The 15,981-nt window shown below is 40.7% G+C and overlaps 1 protein-coding gene across 1 annotated transcript in view; it reads left to right on the top strand.

Moving 5' to 3' along the window:
* The window catches only part of Magi2 (membrane associated guanylate kinase, WW and PDZ domain containing 2), a 439,692-nt gene that overhangs the window by 30,775 nt on the left and 392,936 nt on the right, over positions 1-15,981 (top strand). The window contains exon 2 of the mRNA XM_033756513.1: positions 6,577-6,792. Coding sequence (XP_033612404.1) covers positions 6,577-6,792 — 216 coding nt within the window. The remainder of the gene's footprint in view (positions 1-6,576; positions 6,793-15,981) is intronic.

Raw genomic sequence — 15,981 nt, forward strand, 5'->3', positions numbered from 1 at the left:
CCTGCACTGTGATTTGAGGAGCACCGAAAGCACTTCTGAAATATGTATTCCCTTATTAATTGACTAGCTACTTTCCAAATTCTATTAGTACCTTTAGGATTAGGATCTGCCATTCCGCTAAAATGCAAGCATCACAGTGGACCCACTAAGCTAATGTTAGTGACGTACCTCTTAGTTTAAATTCCTTTACCAGTGGTGGCCCTGTAACTTAGCAAGACCCATAGGAAGTTGGAAATGAGGCGCATATAATCTGTGGGCCGGAGAAGAACAAAACAAGGACTGTTTTGAGCCTGATGTATGGAGGAAGGAGCTCCAGAGGGGAGGGTGTGAGGCCCCAGTATTGCTCACTGCAGAGGTCGGACCAGGATGTGCCACTGGAACGAGACAGGAGGGACAGAGGGGACAGCCTGAATTTCACAGGCCATTCTACTGCCAGGACTCAACGATTCCTGGCTCCATTAGTCGTGACTAATTATGAAGTCCCCATCCTATAAGAAGCCAACAGTAAGGTTGTCACACAAATCCTTCCTCGTATTACTGACTTGAAACATTCAATTGTTTTCACCTTCTGACCTGGATCTTCATAATAAAGTTAAAAGTGAAATTTTTGAGACAAGACAAAGTGAGAAAATAGATGATCTGACAGCAGGGTGAAGGAGTGCTGCTAAGGAGGGTATATCTGTTAGATATTGGGAAACACTTTACAGGCACTCAGTGTAACAGAGCAGGCAAACATGAGAAATCAACACAGTGTCATTTTTTTATTTCTTCGGGGTGTTCTCGGTCATTTCAAAATGCAGATGTCTCTGTTTATTATTTATGAGGAAAATGAGCTACTCAGGTGATGGTGTGGTGACGTAACTGTTATGGGCCGAGGGGATTAAGTGAGGCTGTGCTGTCGGGGGTCATTGCCGTGGCTCCCCGAGGCTGCTGAACAAGTGAAGTGGGGCTTGTCCAAAGAAAGGGTGCTGCCCCTGTGGACCACACACTGGGCTGCAAAGACTTTAGCCTTCAAAGTAAAATGGCATCAGTACCTCGGTATTCATTGCATATTAAAAAGAAAATATTTCAGCAGAGTGGACAAAGTCAAACCTATCATTAAAATTAGGTCAACTTCTTTCTTGATGTGAATAACTAGAAAATTGGAAATGACTTGTATGGCTCACATTCTTTTTACTAAGCAATGCTCCCTTAAGAAAGTTATTTAAGTGTTATGTTCTTGTGAATCGGCCTTTCAAGTTGCTCGTGGTATTATAATTAAGACACTGGAAATCACCCATGACTTCTCCTCGGTGTCCTCTCAGGAATACCTTACAAAATTTCTCTACACACGTTGTTCGGTGCACATGAGAAGAACAGTTCTGCACTTTTCTGAGAATGTCTGATGTGAAGAAAGTCTGATTTCCTTTATACGAAGGAACCTCATACCCCATCCAGACTGTGGACAGTTACTCGTAGCGTGGATTTGTTCTGTGCCTGTCCACACTGGCCAGCACGAGTAAGTGAATATTCAGACAGAAGGCCCTTGGAGCTCTTGCACAGGACTTTGGGCAAGTGTGAGTCAAATGGAACAATCGGCATGACTTCCTGGGGGCACTGATGAAGAAACTGAAACAACAAAGTTCAGAATGGATCTCACCCGGGACGGGCTACCGCAAAACCAGCACTAATGTGATTTTAAGTGAATTGGAAGTCTGGGGTTTGGCTGGTTATGGCATAATTCAGTTCCATATGTGAGAAAACAAATGTCCACATTTTTGCGACAATTGAGCACATTTTGAAAGCTATACAGAATACTGGATTTTCAGACTCAGCCACTATTGTTCAGTATAAGTATCAGTCACAGATACTATTTTGAATGAATTTCCTGTTTCTGGCACATGTGAGATCAGTAATTTCTACCACAGAAGGAAAGGACTTTATCTTTTGAGGTCAGGGAGTTTTTGCATCTTGGTTTCAAGCGACTAACTACATATGACATGACAAGGAAATAATATGTGGGATTTTGTTTTCACTCTGGCCCAAATTTCACCATCAGAGCTGCTTACAAAAATAACTTCAAAAATCAGTTGACAAAAGCATTCTGAAATGAGTTTGTGGCTTATTTCCTAGCAGAGAGTGCAATTTTAGAAAAGTGGAAATTTGCTGGGTTATATTTACTCACTTTTTCTTGGTCCTTGTTGAATTTCTAATTTACTAACCATAGACTGTGATGTGTGGCTTGTCTGCTGTGAGTTCTGGCGGGCTTTGACGCTGGTTTTAACTCATTACTCTCCACTTAATATGCCAAGCAAGCCTTAAAGTTTGAATCTAGGATCCTCTCGAGTCATAACCATCTCTACTAGTACAAATTTAGATCTGTGATGTGGATTAAAATGATTGTTTACTCCCAATCTGGCAGGTTTTCTAACACATTAATTATGATTGGATCTGAAAATGAATTGCTTCTCCTTTGAATGTCAGAGACAAATTGCACAGGTACCATTAAGAAAGCCAAATAACAAACTACTTTCAGGGAGGACAAAAATGGATACAATTCTTAACCACTTACATTTTGCCATAAGGTTGCACCACAAGGTCAGGTCCTCAAGCTCTTGGGGCCCCAGGCCAAGCTGGGGTACACATGTTCCTGAGTGTCCTGCATGGCCAGTCACAGCTCTTCTGCTGAACCTTTATCCAAAGCAGATTCTTCCAGGCTGCCAATGTGGACATAAAAGCAGTGGGAATTTTGAGGGGAAGTAGGGGCATGACTTTAATCTCTGAGGTATCTTGAAAATAGATTCCTCTCTATATTTAAAATCCTGTCTTCAGTGGGTGCCGTTTGGACTGATCTGTGGTTATTTGGGGTAAAAACTACACATAGTGTATTACAACACGAAACAACAGAATCAGCATCTGAATCTATAGTTTATAAAGAAAAGTGAATTAAACAATTACATTTCGGTCATGAAAACTGATTTGTTTAAAGAGCCTCAGTGTCACAGGTAAGTAGACGTATTTACAGTACTTGCTGCTAGCATTTTATACATAGTCATACCTAAAATTATTCACCACTGTCTTTCCCACTAATTGTCATAACACCAGGATTTAAAAGCATAAAGAATATGGCACATCTCAGAAAATATTGTTTTGTTTTCTGTCCAACAAAACCAGAGATACAGAAAGAGAATATTTTAAAATTCATTGGAATAGTTTTCTATCCCCCCACCCCACCCGCTTGGCCTTATCATTGATATCAAATGTGGGAAATCTTGGGAAGACAAAACATTATTTAAATAAACTGAGAGGCCACACTTTCTTTATCCATTTGTCTTATATGAGAAACCCAAAATATAAAAAAGAACGCAGTAAAAGATGGATACAAGAAACTGGGAAATAGATCTCCTACAAAAGGGAAAGGGACCCAGAGATGAGGTAGTGAAAAGAGTTGAGATGTGTTGTGAACTACGTGGACTCCAAACGGACTGTACTCATAACATGCTCTACGTGTTCCAATAAAAATACACTTTCTAGAAAGGAAAATAACTGAGATGAAGGCTCTTGTAAAACCCTTGTATTGCCAAATGTGGAAAAGGCACAGGCATTGTTCCAGCACAGTCACAAGAAGTTACCCCAAAGCAATGGTCATCTCTTTGGGATGATGTGGGGTGCACTTGTGTCAGACTGGCCGAGGCCTCTCTGGGGGGCTGGGTTTGTAACCCTGCCATGGGTCCCCGTCCTGCACCCTGGGCCATAGGTGAGGTTTATACTATGTGGCGTAAATGGGCATTTGCCAAATAGTTTTACTGTTATTATGTAAATTACTGACAGTTTAGACCATTCTTTTTATTCGACTTTATAAAAGCATTTCTGTTTTTGACTCTTTCATACCATACCTTTATGGGAAAAAAGAACTGAACGTAACTGAGTAACACACTGGGGCTCCTCCAGAAATTGCATTTATTTCCCAGACATTAATTTAAAATGAGACTTTGCGAGTTCATGTGTGATGCCAATACAACAGGGTGACGGGGATGATTTCCACATATTGAGGCCACAGTACATTAGTGGGAAAGTTACATGAAAGTCCCGATATGTAGGTTCTTCACAAATACACTTAGTGAGAAGTGGTCTACAAAAGGCTGTTTCATCCTACTTCCTCCCCAAATTGTGCACATGATTATTTTTGGAAGGAGGTTTGGGGAAATTACCTAAAATGCCCGTGCTGTATAATTTGGTAGCCATATTGCTTTTCTCTTTTGAAACTGATATTATGTGCTCATGGATTGGCTTTACATGACATCCTTTCGTGGGATTTTGGAGCTGACTGGAAATTGTACCCCTCTCTATTCTACTCTCATGAGACGTAGCAGCATTGGAAAAGAGATGAGGCCTTAAGTCAAGCAGGTGTAGGTTTTTCATTTGCCTCATGTAAGATTCTGGGAAGTGGTTTGATGTCTTTGGGCTTTTAGTTTCTTAACTGCAGCAGCAGAATGACTTCCTGCTGTTTAGAGAGGAATAAATCCAAGAGGAGCACAGGAGCCTTGAGCGTGTGACCCGGTCCCACCATTTGTGCCTGCATCATCACTAACCTGTGTGGGAGCCTTGTGGGCTAAGAGTTGCTCCAATCCCCACCTGGGCCAAGACCGCCTATGTGAAATGCTCGGTGCCTGCTTTGACAGTGTCACACCTTGATTGGAAGATATTTTTCATACCAGTAAAGAACTGTACGCAGCTCCTAAAAGTTAGCTTGCTTGCACTGAAAATGTTTACACTTACTCTGATTAGCAGAGTTTTTGATATCTGACCTGATACACAAGACCAAAAATAATGAGAAACATTTCTAAACCTCAAACATTTGTAGGTACAATACCTCTGGTTGAAAACTAGCTAAACATCATTTTTTCTTTATATTGTTCTGTAATTCTGTAGTGAAATGTGCGTTAGTTACTTGCTACTTTTTGGTTAAAGGAACCTAAAAATATATTTGTGAATAAAATTGCCGAGCATTTTTGTTTCTTGCTTGTTTGTTTCTGGTGTCATTATATCTACTTTTTACTTAATGGACTTTTGTGTGTAATACTTTTAACTTATAACTAGGATAAGTTATGAGATTTTGGGGGGTAATCACTAAAATTTGTAATAGTGCCGTTTAGACTTTACTAGAAAATCTACTTGGAAAACTGCTGCACATGCAATAGCTATAGTGATACAGTTTCTTGCTTGTTTGTTTCTGGTGTCATTATATCTACTTTTTACTTAATGGACTTTTGTGTGTAATACTTTTAACTTATAACTAGGATAAGTTATGAGATTTTGGGGGGTAATCACTAAAATTTGTAATAGTGCCGTTTAGACTTTACTAGAAAATCTACTTGGAAAACTGCTGCACATGCAATAGCTATAGTGATACACATAATAGAATACAATTTAGTATCCTTTATTTTGGTTTCCACTTGTGCTTTATCTGAATTGATAATAAATGTCTTTTGGTATTTTTGTTAAAAATTTTGAAATGTTTGTACACTGTATTTGTATGCAATATTTAAAGTATATGCAAGCTCTAAGCAATAATCTGCATGTTGTACAAGTCCAGCGTACTTGGTCATGACAGGTTTATTTATAATTAATTTTAAGTATGGAAAAGAATTATATAACCTCTTTCCTACCCTGAACACTTTGGAATTTTCTTGTGTTAGAATGCTGCTATAATGTAGTACAAAGGTTTACATTCTGTGGGGAAAAAAACAATAAAATCATGATTTAGTGCCCCAAAATAGAAAGGAGTGATGAGGCGGCAGGTCCAGCACAGCGGCCGGGGAGCTCACTGCCCACAGCAGCCACCCTCCTCCCTTTGCCTTGCCTCGGCAGTGTGAGTCCAACAGCAGCAATAAAACCCAAAAGCGAATCTGAGCATAATTAATTTTTGAAGTTTAGACTCAACTTGTTGTCAAAAATTTTCTTTATAATTTTGACTTTATCCGTGTACCATTTAGGAATAATGTATGACTACATTTCGGTTTAAAACAAGTACCAAAAACATGCATCTACAATGGACCCTGGGCTCAAAAACTCAACTTGTTCATGAGGGCTGTTTGTAACTCAAGTCGGTCAAGCTCCCCTACACAAGCTCCTCTCGCTCCTGTGCACAGGCAGATCTCATCATCCTTAGAGAGACGCAGGCCCAGGACTTCTCAGTTCACCCCACATGGGAAAGGACGCTGCCATGTTCCTCCCAGAACTCTGTAAGGGTTAGATCTGTATCTGAGACCATCTGGAAGAACAAGTGGCCGGCATTTGGGTCGTAACTCAAGACTTTGGTCATAAGTTAAAGTAAGAATTCCAGTCATATGCCAAGTTGTTCACATGTCAGGCTGGTTGTAACTCAAGGGTCCACTGTATATCTTTAAGCATTAAAGCCTAGTGCAATAGAAATGACAGAGATGTGTGTGTGAATATCAAACCATATGTGCATGGGTGCGTGTCTACATACGCTCAAGGTAGGATGTGCACTTACTGATGTAGTTATCATTCCTTACAAATCACACGCACAGCTGAGGAAAGAATGACTGCAGAGTATTTTGGTGTCATTTTCAGATAACTACTACGGTACCCCGAAGCCTCCGGCTGAACCAGCACCATTACTATTAAATGTGACAGACCAGATCCTTCCGGGAGCCACTCCAAGTGCCGAAGGAAAACGGAAGAGAAACAAATCAGTGAGCAACATGGAGAAAGCGAGCATAGAACCTCCGGAGGAGGAAGAGGAGGAGAGGCCTGTGGTCAACGGGAACGGAGTGGTGGTGACGCCAGGTAGGTCCTGCATGGTCTCGCGGGCTCCTCCCTTTGCTGTTTCCGATGTCAACGTGTATCCACACGTCAGTTGTGTAGGCGCACACGTCCACCGTGTCTGGTCTTCAGGTATAAATACCTTGCAGTTATCTTCAGAGAGAAAGATGGTGATGCAGGTGAAAAGGACATGATTCTTGGATCCAACTTGATAATCCTAACTCTCACATAGTCATTCAATTTCTTTCATTTGGGGGTTCACTTGTATATTAACGGTAACACAGTAAATGGCTTAAGGCTTTTAGAAGGTTTCGTTGGTCACGAATGTAATTAGGCAAAGTTGTGAGATTTTTTTAAATGGGTACATGAAAAACTATATTCTTGAAATGCTGCATATGGTTTACTTCTTTTCTTATGCTTATTACTAAAAATAGCACCAAAAATAGCTTTTTCATAATACCATTCATAAGTAAATGTTGCCAAAACAAGGAAAACTCACACGATTCAGTTAGCCCCTTGGAGTAAGTTTGCAAAGTTTTGATTTACTTAGTTACTTTTTAGCAGTGGCATGTCAGCAGGCATTGAAAAATCGAGAGCTGTGTTAAAGCACTTGAAAATAGTTAACATACCTCGGATATGCATTATTCATAAGGCACTTCTATTGCTATTATTTTGATATCTATATTTTTATTTTTCACTGTCCTGCTGCTTCTTTACTGATAGTATTTGAATTTCCATGGCTCAATTGTTTATATCAAAGGAAAGCTTTGTAAGCTTTACTTTACTTCATTTTTCAAAATACCTGTAAAAAGTGTTCATTGGAACATAAGGTGACCATCAGGAGACCAAATCTAATCTGTGCCCATCAAGATGTAAAACCTTAAAAGCCTTAAAAGGCGGTTTCATTTTGATTACCTGGGAGGACCAGCTGGATACAAAGATACTCTCTCATCCACGCATGCATCGACTGCTCAACATAAACACTGAAATTTCTGTTAGTAATTCGTGTGACTTGTCTGTCGCATGGTGTTCAAGGGATTCGTCACCTTCCTTTCTTTTGACCCAGGAGTGTCTTTGTCAAAATATTTGCTTGTCCTGATATAACCAAGATCCATTTAAATGAAGAGTACATGATTTTTGTAGTTGATCTTCGATATGAAGAAGGAAAACATCTCACTGAGTTAAAGACGTAACCCCCAAGGAAGCAGCCGTGAGGAGTCTGAGGACACAGAACAGTGTTTCTTGCTGGTTGCCACCCTGGGGTCCAATTGTAAAATAAATCTGCAAGCTAAGCCCAGATCATTGATTTCAATTTCTACTTTTTTCATTCTTTTTCTCTTCTCCTCTTCTCTTCTCCTTTTCTTGCTTACTTGTTTGTGTGCCTGTTTGCTTGCTGTCTTTCTTTTTCCTTCCTTATCCTCTCTCTCCCTCTCTCTCTCTCTCTCTCTCTCTCTCTCTCTCTCTCTCTCTCTCTCTCTCTCTCTTCTTTAGTTTGTGTGCCTGTTTGCTTGCTGTCTTTCTTTTTCCTTCCTTATCCTCTCTCTCTCTCTCTCCCTCTCTCTCTCTCTCTCTCTCTCTCTCTCTCTCTCTCTTTTCTTCGTGCTGTGGATAGAATCCAGGGCCTGGCAAATGCTCTACCACTGACCTACACCCCTGGCTATTTCTAATCTGTGCTACAAAAATAACATGAAAGGATTTTGGGATCACACATTTTTTGAGATGTGTCTCATTAAGCTCCCCAGGCTGGCCTTGGACTTATGATCATCTTTGCTTCAGCTTCCTGAATAGCTGGAGCCACAGACTCTTAAACTAGAAACCTATTTAACCAGGAGGAGGGAGCAGAGCATATCCAGAAAGTGTTATTCATATCTATTTGTGCCTTTGACATGTGGATGGGGGTAGTTTTATGGCTAGAAGGTTTTTATGGTCCCCAAAGAAAGTGGTCTGAATTGAACACTTGACAATCCCTGGTCTTACAACTGTCCCTGGACTTCTCAAGGCAAGGGAGTGGGGCAGAGTTGGATCGTCACCAGATGCCACTCACGGCGGCTCTGTCAGCCTGGCTGGGTGCGTGACTCAAATGTCTCTTTCCTGTTGCTGAAGATGAGAGAAGTGAGTTAGAAAAGAGAAGTGAGAAAAGAAGTGAGCTCTTACCCAGTGTCCAAAGATGGGAAGAACAGCCCCAAACTAGAATCTGCCAACAACCCTTATTAGAAATCTTTTGACCACCCTCAACTTTTAAATCTTCGTTTTTCATTAGGTTTCTCCAACTAAGACTTCAGAAATATCTTTCAGCTTCTCTCTTGGCAATTTCCCAACAACCCACCTTTTGAACTTTACACTTTTTTTTCAAGCACAATCTTTGGCTTCATCCTGCGCAATCCACCAACTGCAGATCTCCGTGAATACTAAGGTGGTTGCTTATATTTCAGCTAACGCTGCTGTTTACTAACAACCCCTAGTAATAAATATCAGACTCATTCAGAGCACTAACACTGTAGTCAGTGAGAAACATTTGGAGATGGAGAAAAGATTACTGAGATAATTTTATTCCATCACAAAAGAATATTGATAACAGTGATGAATAGATAATACTGAGATTATTTTGAGTGTTGACCATGTACTGGGAACTATATGACCTCTTTATGAGTAGGAACCAGCACCTGGTCTGCTGACTAAAACTGAGATGCACGAACGTTAAATAATTTACCAGGTAATTGAAAGTAATAGGAACTCTGGGTCCAAGCTCCGAGCTGTGCTGTTCTGAGTCCCACATCAACAAATACCAGCATAAATGTATTTCTTAGTGGTATGTACATAGATTACCATTACTTTACCTGTACAAGTGCCAACTATAAATTTCCACTGGCCAGAAAACTTCTTATTGTTTTCACTTTGAGAAATCAAATACAAGTGAACTTATTTCCCTCAGTGAGGCTAAAAAACTCTGTCCTAGAGCTCAGTCTTCGCCACGCGTTCATGGATCGTGGTTCCCCAGCTGACCCTTGCCCTGCCTCTCTTATCCTCTCTTGCTGCCCCTCATTCTTCATCAAGGGAGGACTCTTGACCCGACTCTCCCAACGCTCCTTCTACAAACATGCACGCGCTGTTTGTGTTCTCTGGTCCAGGCTCCTTGGGCTCAGGGCCTCCTCCCTGTGGCCCGAACATCTCCGTTAACTTTGGCTCCTGTGAGTCCGTCCCTTCATAAGCTCCCTGGTCTCGGACACACTTCACACTCAAAACCTTTTCGCCTGTCTGATCAAGCTGCTTCCACAGCCAAATCTTCCCTTCTTTTATTCTAAATCCAGTAACATTTAAAAAATATTCTCCAGGAATTGCTTATTTATGACCATGACAAGAACTTGCAACTTAGCATCTCTGAGTTACTGTCGTACAATTCACATTTTCCACTCATCTGGGAGGTGTTGTATGATTCAGCCGGAACGTGTGGGAAAGTTTTCGTCACAAGTCCGTCTCCCTTCCTGACAGGGGTTGCTTTTCCAGTTCTGTTTTCTTGTCTCAGTGATTAGCATTTTCTTTAGCTAGTTCAAATTCTTAGTAAATCTTTATATTTTAGTTACTGATAGCTAACTCTGAGAAAATCTCAAAGTTTTACTGAATCTACACAAGTCGATTCTTTCAAGATCATTTTATACTATTCAGTGTGTTCTGAGTAGTGTTTTCTGAGTTTGAGCCTACATTCTTTTGAAAGGTGGATAAAGTATGCAAACTGTAGTTTTTAAAAAATATTCTTAGCTACAAGAATTATTCAACCTCCCTACCTTTGAAAATACCAAAAATAGATAGATGATTAATAATAGATAAGTAGATAGAATTTTTTTTTCAGTTTGGACCCCAGTTCAGAGGAGCAAACTCCTGTAAACTGTAGAAAATGGAGGAAGCTTTCTTGGATGTCATTTTTCTTGAGTTATTTACTAAATTCCCCGAAAGTCATTCACTGTTATCTTGTAACTTCCTTTCATCAGCTGTTAGTAAGCCCGGTGCAAGGTGTTGGAAATGCACACATAGTTTGAAAGCAGTTGAGTCTGTGCGTGTGCGTGTGCGTGTGCACTCTCACACTCTCACACAATGCCGGGAGAAAGAAGGCCCGTGAGAGCCACCTTCACAACAAAGGGAACACAGTGTGTGCACACAGAGCCCCCTCTCCAGTCCCCAGGCCTGTGATTAGTTCAAATGAACCGCAGCACCCAGAGAGCATACAGGGTGCCCCTTATGGGGTCCGCCGGTCCTGAGCGAGGATCTCAGGTCACCATTAGGTACCGGCACCGCCCGCCCCGCCTCCTGTCATGGCCTGAGAGTTATGTCCTCCCTGGTGACGCGGGCTGTTTCTCTGGGAAGAAGGCCCCACTCGGAAGTGGCCCCCGTGCCTGTGCCTGCTTGTTATAGTGCGAGTTCACAGAGACTATGAAGTGTGTAGCCACGCCGCTCTTTATCTTTTTATTTTTCTTTTTCTTTTAAGCAGACTTAATTTTATGATCGCTCTCCTAAAAGCTATACTGGATTTTATCTCTCCATTGCATGGAGAAAATTCTAGGGCTATTTTAAGTTTACTGCTTACAAATGGCATACATGAGGAAATATTTACCATCGCTGGTCATTAAAGAAATGCAAATTTAAACAATGTTGAGATTTCGTCTCAGCCCAGAAAGAATGGCATAATTAAGAAACAAAATAATAAGAGATGCTGATGAAACTTCAGTTCAGGGGAAAGCCTTCTACATTTCTGGAAACCACTGTGGAAATCGGTCCTCAAAAAACTAAAACTAGAAATTCCATTTCACCTAGCTATTCCCTTCAAGGTATCTTCCAAAGAGAGTTACAGACACCACGTTGCAGTGATACGTGTCTATAGAAGCACAGTTCATAATAACTAAATCTTGGAAGAGGCCTGTATATCCATCAACAGATGAGTGGATAAAGACAATGTGGTGCTTACACACAGTGGAGTACTGCTCTATCATAAAGCAAGATAAAATTGAGTCATTTGTAGGAAAATAAGTGCGCCTTGAGGCCATAGTGTTAAGTGAAATAAATCAGACACTCAAGTTTAAATATCACTTGGCTTCTCTTAAGTGAGAAACCCCAAATATAAATAAACAAGAAAATCAAATACAATAGGAATAGAGAGGTAGATCCTTTACAAATGATAGGCAGATCCAAAGATGGAAGGCAGGGGAGGGAGGAGAGGGAAGGAGATGAAAAAAGAATTAAGATGTGCTATACATGTGTATCAACACCCCATGAGGCATGTGTGCTGCAAAGATGTACTAAGAAAAGATAAAAACTGAAAAAATAAGAACAAAGTTAGATGCTCTCTTTATAAATAAGGGATATTCCATATCTTTAAGGATTATTTGAAGGCTAAACTACCCTAATGTAACATACTCAGAGCATCTAGGTGTGACAAAAAGGGAAAGAAACCCGGTTTAGAATTTGTGGCTATGAAGTAAGTCATCATTGCAAGTCCAGCATGAAAACAGGAACTCACAGGTCCTCCGGAGGGGGTCCTCAGAGATGGAGCAAACTTTTCAGCCATTCTGAAGGGGACTCCTTTGTGTGAACCTCCTCAGCCCACCCAGCACTTGTAGGCGTGGTTTCACTCTCCATGCAGGTTCCTTCCACTGCTCTGAGGCTCTCATTGCTGTGGGTGAGAGACAGCTGATGTTTGGTGAGAGATGCAGAGCAGGAATGACCTGGCCAGCCCCTCAGGAAACCCTGGGAGCGGCGGTGATGTCCAAGGTCTGTGGAACCTCCGAGGTTGCCTAGAGTCTGTGCTTTTCTCAGCTTGCCACCATCTGTCCCCCTCAGTCCCAATTTTCTCCTGTCTCATTTCTCCTCAGAGAAGGGGTTATGATTCGGTGAGACTCACACAGAATCCTTTCTCTCGGAGACATGGGAAGGACTCTGGGCAGGGCCTCCCTGAGCACCCATTCCTTCTCTATGGCTCTTCTGCTGGAAACCCCACATTTCCTTTTCTTCCTATCAATTGACTTCTTGTTCTCATTAAAAAATACCTCGGCTCCATGTTGGTGCCAAAGAATAGCACGGGAATGCTCATAATAAATAACCAATAAAGTCTTCCTTCTTTTTCCTTATCGTCTTTGAAACTTCGAACAATGACATTGTATTTCACACAGTACTCTTCTCGTAAGTTTTTTCAGAAGCATGCTTAAAAGCAAGCTCTAACGTATGTTGTATACGCATGCTGTATTTTTTTATTTCTTATCTTGCTATGGTCTTTGAGCATTTTCTATATAGGCATCAGTTTCTTGCATCCTCCAGCTTTGTTGAGAATTTGAGGGACTTGTTTCTGTGTGATAGACACGTGCAGAATTCTTTCTACTATGAAAATGAGAAAGCATATATAACATCAGACCTCTGAGGGTTATTATGACTGTTATTTCAGTCCACTTTTCTTAAAATGTTAAAAATTAAACATTGTAGAAGGAAGGAAATATATGAATTAAAGCATCTCTTCTTCCTATTAATGGAAAATAATTACCTCTCTTAATCATTGAAGTGGTTATTTCCAACTCAGTTTTTTATCTTGAGAAATACTTTTCCTTGTCGTTCTCCACACATAGCCCATTAATTTTCTATTTTCATAATTTTCCATATTATTCTTTATTTCTACATATAATTTATAATCAGTCCTGGGTTTTAGATATAGATGAAATATAATTTTGAAGCATTAAGTATACTCTCTTACTAATTCACATTTGCCTGTCTAGCCCCCTGGGTAATCTAATCACTCAATCTAATCAGTCTATCTCATCTGCTTATGAATGACAAAAATACTTTCTTTACAGGATAGCTGATTTCTATTTTCTCAGGTGATATTTAATTTCAAAAACTAGAAGCATAGTAAACCATTAATTTCCCCTAATTCTCATATTTTATTCTGTACTGTGTTTCTTTCTGGGCTACAAATAGCAAAGGGAAATATTTGTTACCATCTCAAAAAGAATCATATATATCTAGTTATATCTAATTATTATCCCATTATCTATTATTCTAATTTTGTATTATATCCAAAGATTTTTCATATATATAGATAGATAGATATATCTATCTATATATATATGATTTTTTGAGATGGTAACAAATATATATAGAGAGAGATAGCTAGATATATATGCATGCCACAGTGTTTAAGGATCACTCCTCCAACTCTCATAACTTAAAGAATTTATTCTGAGTCTTTAAGCTTGGGGAACCAAAAAGTCAACCCAGTAACTAAACCTTAGTCATCAGTGCACACAGACCAAGCTCTGAAGGACTAGAACAAATGCTCCCCTTTGCTGCCTCGGCTTTCGGTGCACCGAGGGCAGCAGCAGAGGCGGCCTGGAACCTGTGAGCACTGTCCACCTCTGTACCTCAGGACTGAGCACCAACTGTGTGCTTCACCACATTGAACAGAAAGGAGCTTCTTCTAAGATAGTGAGCCAAAAACTCAGTCCTCATACAGTGGGCCAACATTTAGCACTCGTAATTCCTCTTCTCATTTTCAAAGGGTTGGGAAGAGCAAGGAAAACTGGGAAGAGCAGGCTTCGAGCCACAGCCAGTGCTTGGCTTCTTCCGGCTCGCTGGTTGTATAGAATCCAGGAGGCCGCTCCATTGCTCCTGCCTTCTGGAGACAAAACACCCTTCAGTTACTCCAGGATACAATCTGTCCCATGACCGTGATCAAAAATCAATTCTGTAAAATTACAGCATATTACATGAGGCATAAGATAACACTGGGTGTTAATTTTTCACTAAACATCGTTTACAATGATATTATCTCTTGTCCACACATCATCCCGGAAGTGTTCATTCATTTACACAAGCCTATGGTTCAGATTCTAATTAAGCACCTAGCTCCCACCGGGGGAGTGAACAGTTTTCACCCCGTGATACAAAATAAAACCTTGGCTGTGCTTTCTGCTGGGATTGTTGGGTCTTCAGGAGACTGTGGAGAGTCTTCTAGCTCACTATACCCACCGCTGAGGCCAAGAGCACAACAGAGTTGGCAACTGAGTGGGTAGCAGCAGTTGCAGAGAGACCAGAAGGCCATTTGCCTCGGCAACAAAGAAGGAGTGAGAGACTCAGGCTAAGTAAGACTGAAGAGCTAGGGTGGAGGATTTAACTCAGTGGTTCCACCGCCTGCCTCACAATAACAAGGTCTTGAGTTCGATCCCTGGTTTAAAAAATAAAAAAACTGAGGAGCTGAACCACTGCCTCTGCTTTAAATTAGGACCCTTTAAATTAGGTGCCAAAGGAAAGTGGAGCTAATAGCTCAGAGCGTCCCTGGTGTCCAGAAAACAGTAAATGCCAAATTCTAGAGGAATAGATAGAGAATTTAGAAAAAAGTGTGGTTTCTGAGGATTTTCCCCTCCAGTTAGTTATTTAACCACATTCCATGTCTTAGCTGGAGAGTAAAATGTCAATTTATATAAACCCTTTTCTTTTTGGTCCCGGGGATTGAACTTGGGTCCTTGTGCTTGCAAGGCAGGCAGCAGAACCACTGAGCTAAATCCCCAGCCCTATATAAACACTTTTTAAAGAAGAAATGCTGCTTTTGTATATGTCCTATTTTAGCTATTGTGTTGTTTTTTTTTAAGTATCTAATACCCCCCCATCAGAAAATTCATCATACTTCTTATTTCTATAGGAGGAAATAATTTGGATCGTTTGAATGTTTTAAGTACTCTGCTTAGAGTATCTCATCTTGAACTCAGGGATAATACCGTGCAACATTTACCGAACCTCTGCCGGGGTCTGGTAGTTTTCTGTGCTAAGTGCTTTATGTGTGTCTCACATCTAAGCCTTTAGTGGGTAAGTCAGTGTCTCCACTGTGCAGGTAAAGAAAGTGAGGCACGCACACAGCGTGATTAAGTAACTCAGACAGATTTGAACCCAAGGAATCTGACACCTGCCTTAGCAATTATGCTCTTCTGTTTCCTGCACAGTGTTTGTTGCTACTCAAGTACTGCTAAATGAGAAGCAAAAGAAGCAAAAAAGCAAAATTTTTAAGTCTCAAATTATTCTTCTCTCCTTGCCTCCTACAAAATGAGTTCCTTAGGGGCTGGGGATTTAGCTCAGTGGTTCGGTACCTGCTTCAAAAATGCAAGGACCTGAGTTCGAGCCCCAGTACCCACCCAAAAAAAGTTTTCAAAATGTATTCCTCAATACTTTCTTATTTCAGTTTAA

The sequence above is a fragment of the Fukomys damarensis genome, unplaced genomic scaffold (assembly GCF_012274545.1).
Source record: "Fukomys damarensis isolate Sample0158 unplaced genomic scaffold, DMR_v1.0_HiC HiC_scaffold_4, whole genome shotgun sequence".
Taxonomy (NCBI): Eukaryota; Metazoa; Chordata; class Mammalia; order Rodentia; family Bathyergidae; genus Fukomys; species Fukomys damarensis.